Source organism: Rhinopithecus bieti, unplaced genomic scaffold (genome assembly GCF_001698545.2).
Source record: "Rhinopithecus bieti isolate Rb0 unplaced genomic scaffold, ASM169854v2 scaffold_25530, whole genome shotgun sequence".
NCBI classification, from domain to species: domain Eukaryota; kingdom Metazoa; phylum Chordata; class Mammalia; order Primates; family Cercopithecidae; genus Rhinopithecus; species Rhinopithecus bieti.
In genome coordinates, this window is record NW_016811646.1 from 284,955 (window position 1) to 293,428 (window position 8,474).

Here is an 8,474-nt window from a genome sequence, read left to right on the forward strand (position 1 = left end):
ATATATATATATATATATATATATATCTGCTGAATAGTATCCAGAAGGTGATTCTAGATGGCCTGGCACACAAATGTCTGAAGTTTGAGATCTTTCCACCTGCTCGTGGCAATGAACAGATACCACTTAGCAGGGATGCTGATTTGGAATGTTATGACGCTAACAGCCATCTCTTCTTGTGTCCGTGTTTTAATAGAAGGGCAAGTCTGAAGAACTACTGAGTGCCTTGGGATGCCAAGACTTTCCTCCCACTTCTGACTATGAGGACTTGCTGGTGGAGTATTTAGAAGTAGATGACAGTGAGGACCAGCATCTAATGTCAGTCCATTCAAAAGAACACCCAAGTCAAGGTATGAAACCCACATACCTGGATCCTGACACTGACTCAGGCCGGGGGAGCTGTGACAGCCCTTCCCTTTTGTCTGAAAAGTGTGAGGAACCCCAGGCCAATCCCTCCACATTCTATGATCCTGAGGTCATTGAGAAGCCAGAGAATCCTGAAACAACCCACACCTGGGACCCCCAGTGCATAAGCATGGAAGGCAAAATCCCCTATTTTCATGCTGGCGGATCCAAATGTTCAACATGGCCCTTAATACAGCACAACCCCAGATCCTCCTACCACAATATTACTGATGTGTGTGAGCTGGCTGTGGGTCCTGCAGATGCACCGGCCACTCTGTTGGACGAAGCAGGTAAAGATGCTTTAAAATCCTCTCAAACCATTAAGTCTAGAGAGGAGGGAAAGGCAGCCCAGCAGAGGGAGGTGGAAAGCTTCCATTCCAAGACTGACCAAGATACGCCCTGGCTGCTGCCCCAGGAGAAAACCCCCTTTGGCTCCGCTAAACCCTTGGATTATGTGGAGATTCACAAGGTCAACAAAGATGGCGCATTATCATTGCTACCGAAACAGAGAGAGAACAGCGGCCAGCCCGAGAAGCCCAGGGCTCCTGAGAACAGTAAGGAGTATGCCAAAGTGTCCGAGGTCATGGATAACAACATCCTGGTGTTGGTGCCGGATCCACATGCTAAAAATGTGGCTTGCTTTGAAGAATCAGCCAAAGAGGCCCCACCATCACTTGAACAGAATCAAGCTGAGAAAGACCTGGCCAACTTCACTGCGACACCAAGCAAGTGCAGGATCCAGCTGGGTGGTTTGGATTACCTGGATCCCGCGTGTTTTACGCACTCCTTTCATTGATAGCTTGACTAATGGAATGATTGGTTAAAATGTGATTTTTCTTCAGGTAACACTACGGAGTACATGAAATGCTCAAGAATGTAGTCAGACTGACACTACTAAAGCTCCCAGCTCCTTTCATGCTCCATTTTTAACCACTTGCCTCTTTTTCCAGCAGCTGATTCCAGAACAAATCATTATGTTTCCTAAATGTGATTTGTAGATTTAATTTTTGCTATTAGTTATAAAATTATGTGTTCAATGAAATAAAAGCACACTGCTTAGTATTCTTGAGGGACAATGCCAACAGAAATATCCTCTGGAAAAGGCTTTCATGATTTGGCATGGGACAGACGGAAATGAAATTGTCAAAATTGTTTACCATAGAAAGATGACAAAGGAAAATTTTCCACATAGGAAAATGCCATGAAAATTGCTTTTGAAAAACAATTGCATAACCTTTACACTCCTCCTCCATTTTATTAGGATTACCCAAATATAACCATTTAAAGAAAGAATGCATTCCAGAACAAATTGTTTACATCAGTTCCTATACCTTACTGACACATTGCTGATATGCAAGTAAGAAATAATGCCTCCATTTTTTTCTTAAAATAGTTTAGATATGTTAAGCATGGATTTTCCCCCTAAATTCTATTTTAAAGCCTCTATAGAATATAGTTTGGAAATTAAAATTTTCTTACACAAGGGGCAGATGAATTTCATGTGAATCCTTTTAGGATTTTTTCCTGCTTGATTTCAGCATAATAGATAATTTATTATACACCTTAGTCTTTTCTTAGTTAAAAAAAAATTCCCTAAAGACTAACTTTAAAAGAAAACCACAGCAGGATGCTAATGGAATTACTGCCTTACTGTACATACAAATTCTACTTTAATACAAACCCGTAAGTTTAACAATGTATTTTGAAGACTATTTTCTATAACTTAGGTAAAATAAAAGACTATTTTCTATCTTCCCAGTACAGCTGTTTACGTATTCAGTGGGTAAAGTATTTTCTGCTGCGAGATTATAATGTGTATTTACAGTACATAGTAGTATATGCAGTTCCCATTTGTGGAGTAAAATGCCATACCAACCCAAAGCCCACTGTGAAATATGACGTGAATGACAAAATTCAGTTTCCAACACAATGTAGTATAGTTTATCTGATTCTTTTTATCTCCAGGACACTTTAAATGACAACTACCACCACCACCAACCTAGGGATTTAGGATTCTCCACAAACCAGAAATTATTTCTCCTTTGAGTTTCAGGCTCCTCTGGGACTCCTGTTCATCAATGGGTGAATCTTCCTAAAGCTACCATAAAAAGGGAGAGCGACGATTTCTAACAGCTGTTTAAAAGAGAGAGGTTTTGTTTTTGTGAGAAATCTTGAGCCACAAAATATTTTAAGCAAAGCCAGGAGTTAGTGTCTCTCTGAAGTAAATTCAACTGCAACATCTTGGCAGAGGCAGAAACAGCTCATATCAGAAGTGTCCAAATAAAAGTTCTGGGAAACTAGGTATTTGTATAGCAATGGAAATAGCTCCAAAGGTCAGAGTGTGGTAGTGAGAATCCCCCAGTCAGTTCCAATGCCAGGCTTCCTGAAAGAAGTCAAAGCTTGGATTTTCATTTTAAAGGGTGCATCCATGACTCATCTAACACCCTCCCTCTATTTTTCCCTTCACTTGATGGTAAATCTATTCTATGTGTCCATTTACTAGCTGGACGTAGAGAACTTGAGGTCACCTCTGGGAGTTAAATATTCCACCCCAACTAGCTCATATTGATAGCAACTGGACTCAGAGGTCTCCCCCCCGCCCCGTTTGAAAGTGAACACATTGCTGATGTTTTGAGAATGTCAAAAGCAATAGATATGAAGTTCCATTTTCCTAACATATGAAAAATATCATGTGAGTAAGGGAAGCATGCGGGAAAGTTGTCCAAGCTCATTCAGTCCCCTAAATCCTCAATACTTAAACTGTCTGAGAACCAACTGCATAGGCATCACTTGGGCAGTGTTTGAAAATTCTGTTTGCAGAATCTTAGGCCTTATCTCTAACCTAAAGCATCGGAATCTGCATTTTACTAAGATCCCCAAATGATTCAAGTGCACACTGAAGTTTGAGAAGCACTGTTCTAGACAACCATTTCCACTAAGGTTATTTTAGTGCATAGTAACAATCTTCTTTTGGAAAGGACAGATCAAGTCTGTTTGACTTGCAATGAACAACACTGCAGGTAAGAAGGCAAAAAAAAGAAACCTATCAGCAGTTTAAGATTCCCATTATGCTGAATCTTATGTGAATTCACATAAAAGAATGACCTGCAAAAGTATGCACAACTTCTGAAAGGCCAAGGAATATAGTCTACCTTGAGAGGCATTAACCAAAGACAGTCACCCTCAAAGCCAATGCAGACTAAACCTTTCCTAACATAGTCTATTCTTCTCTAAGAATAGAGAAGATATGTATCAGTCACTCTTAAAGTCTGAAACCCTAAACATAAAAGTAATCTGCTTTTGACAGATAATTTTGTATAATACATATGAAAAACTGTGACAGCTAAGGACTTGAATTAAACCCCTAAAAAACACCAATTAGCCACTCATTAAGCCAAGACTTTAATTCTGTGATCAGTTAGCACTGTTTATCTGAATTAAGCTTTTTTGTGGTCTAACAAAGTTTTTTTTGTGGTCTATCAAGGAGACAGCTGTTCAAATGGAAGGATACATGTGGGGCAGGGGACAGTCAAGAGACCTGGATTCTGGTCCTAACTGCTTTGCCTTGGAGAGATTAATTCCCCTCTCTAAGCCTCAGTTTCCTCTGAAGATGTTGGACCAGATAACCTCTAAGGTCCTTTGAAACTGACTCCTGGATTCCATGACTCACTGAATATTTTTCTGCAAAAATAATTCCAACCAATGCCTTCTATCTTAATCTAACAAAAAATTGCTCTTCATCATAGAAATACAAAGTAATCTGCCATGATGTGCTCTTTATACTTTGCTTTTTAAACCCTCAGTTCTGGTTAGTCTTAATATATTGCACATGCATTTTATAAGTGATATGTGTACAGAATCATATTCTAAGATTATGTGCAAACATATATGTAGAAAGAGGCATTTAAAAAACAGGCAGGAGATTGAAAAGAGACATATTGAAGGAGGCGCTAATCTTTAGAAAAATGATCTTTCACTGAATCAAGCCATGCTCATTCCTTGCTGAATCCAACAGCCCCAAATCTCTTTTCTTATATCTGGCTGTTAATTTTTTTCCTCGCACCTTCCTAGATTATTAACAACCATTGCGCAGTTGGCTCATGGGTCCTTACACGCTGAGTTATAATAAGCTGTATTTTTATAAACAAATACCTAAATATTCAAGTTTTAAGGTGTATGGAAACTGAATCTAGGCAATGGGTGATTTGTGTAGCTTACAACCCAGATAGCAAAAGGTTCCGATTCATTCTAACAGATGTGTATAAGCACAAGTTAGTATCCGCTGTGTCAGATATTTAACAGATCCTACATTTATTAGCTATTTAACAGACTCTACATTTTCCTAAGTGCCTAAGACCAATCCTGGTAGTCACTTAAGTACAAAAGACTCACTTTAACTGGCTTGATCTGAAGGGGTCAATCCTTTACTGCCTACACAAGATCTGGGCAGTTTTGCTCTGTGTCTTGTGATGACCCAGCTGAGTATGAAAAGCCTGTTGAGTTATTGAGCAACCAGAGGCCCCTGCATTCCAAGAAGCAGTTTGGCTCTGGGGAAACTCTGGCTTTCTCTTTCCTCAAGTGTCCACCACTGCCCATCATTTGCAGAAAGACTTGGCCCTGCCTTTAGCAACTTCCCTATCTCCTTAGAGTAGACAAGAAAGAAACAGATTTGTGCACATTTTACAAAGTGCCTTCCTCTAGTTTTATTTATTTTTTTTTAAGTTTTCATTTTGCAAGGAAAAATGTATTGATTAGAAAGTCACATTTGCCTTGTAGGGAGATAGATAGATAGATTAGATAGATAGATAGACAGATAGATAGATGAGAAGAAGCCAGAAAGGGCACAACAAAATGGTCTAAGGGCCAACCAGCAAATGTTCAGTGAATGTTTATGTATTGTTTAATTGAATCAACCCAGAGCTGCTGTGAATAGTGTGACTTACTTTGCCTGATAAGAAATTGAGTCTGGCTGTGATTTGGGGATAAACCTGCCACCCTGTGATTTGAGACTCTTCATACCAAAACATATTGGTACGTTTTTGAATGTCTTTGGCTTACATGCCTAAACCCGAAGAGAACAATGCATGTACATTGGAACTTTGCACACAAACAGAAAAATATAAATGACTTTGAATTACCATCCCAAGTGTTGCTAACATACATGTGCCATTGATGAAAGTCTCGTGTGTTCTTGAGTGAATAAATTTCCTTTTCTGCCTTTTTGGCTCAAGCACAATAATACTGTCACTAAGACAGTGACTCAGCACTCAGTGTCCAAGACTAAATCACATTGCCACGACTAAGCAGGCTCTCTGTCCTGAGATGTCTTTTAAAATCTGGACATCAGCTTCCTTACTTGTTAAATAAGTGGGTTGGTCTAAAAGGTTTCTAAGACCTCTCATGATCTAGGTAAAATCCAGGGTTTCAGGTCAGTGTCCCTGGTGCGGTGCAAGAAAGCCTTGCTGACATGCCCTTGGCCTGAAGTAGCGAGCACGTGAAACTGCGTGACAATGCTTAAGAGAAAAACAGAGATCTGTTCCTCCAAGTCAGATTGATTTAACATCCTTGCTTTTCCTTTTCCTTCCTAGCTTTATGTATTTATAGGGTTTTTACTTCTTCTCCAGAGCCTACTATTTTTCCTAAGAGTTAGTAGCAACCATAGGATCCACAAGAAATGAAATTATTCATAAACAATGACTTTGGCACTGCAAAAGACTAAGTCAAAGGTTAAATCAGTCACACAAATATCCAAGGCCAAGTTGAAGATCACAAGTATATCCCATTTAGAGATTTGCATGCTTAGAGACTAAGCCCACATTCATTAATTATTTAGTTAATTCAAAGGCCATTAATAAATCCATGCCCAGCCTCGGCAACATAGTAAGACCCAGTCTCTACAAAAATTTTAAAAATTAGCCAGTCATGGTGACACGTACCTGTAGTCCTAGTCACTTGGGAATCTGAAGCCAGAGGATTGCTTGAGCCCAGGAGATCGAGGCTGCAGTGAACCGTGATTGTGTCACTGCACTCCAGCCTGAGTGACAGAGCAAGACCTTGTCTCAATAAATAAATAAATCCAAGCTACTTTGATGACTAGATAGAGGAGGTCTTAAGGAGAAACTTTAAAAATACAGATGGATTGCTTCAGAGAAATCCTATTTATAATTATGATCTGAACTTATTTGATGATTAGCAAATATATCATCTGAAAATAAAACAGGAGTTCTCTCCCCAGATTTTTGTTTTTCAGGATGGTGAGTTTTGGTCTAGGACCCTCATGGCACCCATTTCAATAAAAGGAGAAAGATAGTAAAATAGGAAATAGGAAGTTTCCAGAGAGATCTGGGCATTTCAGGATTCCATGAAATGCTGAGACTAACCCACTAAATCCAAACTTTATTGGATATGGTAAATCTAAATATGTTCAGTGTTCTGAACAGATTTTAGGAGTTTATGTCTAAGAGAGGTACATAATTCACAAACACTATCATGCTGGCAGCTGTTTTATCCACATCAATTCCCTTGATTTAATGCTCTGATTTCAATTTAGAAAGTATTGAGACATGTAAGTCTCAAAATAGGAAAAACCTATCTTGTTTATAAGGTGTGGTCGATAAATAGACCACAGATAACCTTAGTCTATTAATTAACTCTCAGATAATCTTAGTCTATTCATTAACATTCTACTTGCTGCTGATTAAAAAGAAAGAAACCCTAAAACCTTCAGCAACTGAAGTAGTAATATAAAAAATAACCTTTACTAATTATGGTCAAATTAGGCTTCACTTGGATAAACCTCAAAATGTAGTCTGAGTTTTTTTGTGCACACTTTGCAAATCCTGAGGAAAAAACTCTTTTTTCCATGTTATCTCAAAAACTAGATGGTGAAGATACCTCTGAAAATAATTTGTTTTATGAAATTCCTGAAAAGCTAATTTTGAATTTTTTAAAGTAACTACCTCCCCTTTGTGCTCTAATGTCCTTCCTTCAAAGCTGCATACAGTTTAGAAATGAAAGATGTCACGTCTCATGCTTTGACTGGTTTTTGGTGGCGTATTTGATATATTTGCCAAGTGGCATTCCTGACTTCACAGTAACTGTTACATTATTTAGTACTATATTGCTTTATGTGGTTCAAAAATAGTATACGCCATACTGAAATATGTAATCCTCATGTTGTGAAACTCATCATGTAATACAAATGAAAATCATTACTTACTAACTTACAATGTATCCATATGTAGTTGCAATATTATTGTGTCTATGACTGTAAAAAAAACTGAAAAATACGTAATGTATTTCTGTTGAAACGGTGAATGTACTAATTTTTTTCTTAATCTTTGTCTAGAAGGAGGATTCTATGTCATTCATTGTACAGCTGCTCTGGGGTGTTACACATTTAAAGAACAATCCAACAGTTGTTTAAAAGTCAACCTCTCAGCTTTGTTTCATGTGACTGCTGAAGCTTCTCAAGTGTTCTTTGCCTAATGAGGCTTGCTTTAGTGCTTCACCATTCATTTTAAACAATTGAAAAGTCTCATGTGGAAACCAAAGCAATCTAGAACCAGCCTGTTGGGTGACTGCGTCTTCTGTAAAGCCATATTGAAGTGAAGCTATACATTATAGCATAAGGTTCCATATTTTCAAAGCTACCACTACCTCTGCTTTTCCTCTTTCCCTAGAAAATGCCAAGCAAAATTCCCCAACACTAGGTGAGAAATTAGAAGTAATTGTTATAATTAAGTTGCTGGATATATAATATTATATTATATATATATATGTGTGTGTGTGGATATAGTTGTGTGTGTAATATATGTGTGTGTATGTGTATATATATACATATATATATATATATATATACACCTTCTAATTCATCACTTTGCAGGGTTATGCGAGAGTTTCTGAATAACCATTCTTACATTTTACATTTTATAAAACTGGCCGCAAGAAAGGTTCAGAAAGAATACTTAGTAAGTCATCAGATGAAAAACCAGCAAAACCATAGAGTGCAGAAGTTTTCCTAACTATAAGTCACCTCATAGTTGTCCAAAGCCATGATAATGAAATCT

General features: G+C 38.0%; 1 protein-coding gene across 2 annotated transcripts in view; it reads left to right on the forward strand.

The window, feature by feature from the left end:
- The window catches only part of PRLR (prolactin receptor), a 167,098-nt gene extending 159,269 nt beyond the window's left edge, over nucleotides 1-7,829 (forward strand). The window contains exon 10 of one of the 2 annotated variants that reach the window (XM_017894520.1): nucleotides 197-7,829. In XM_017894520.1, coding sequence (XP_017750009.1) covers nucleotides 197-1,201 — 1,005 coding nt within the window. In that variant the 3' untranslated portion in view covers nucleotides 1,202-7,829. The remainder of the gene's footprint in view (nucleotides 1-196) is intronic. The other variant, XM_017894521.1, reaches the window with a different exon arrangement.
- The last annotated feature ends 645 nt before the right edge of the window (nucleotides 7,830-8,474 follow it).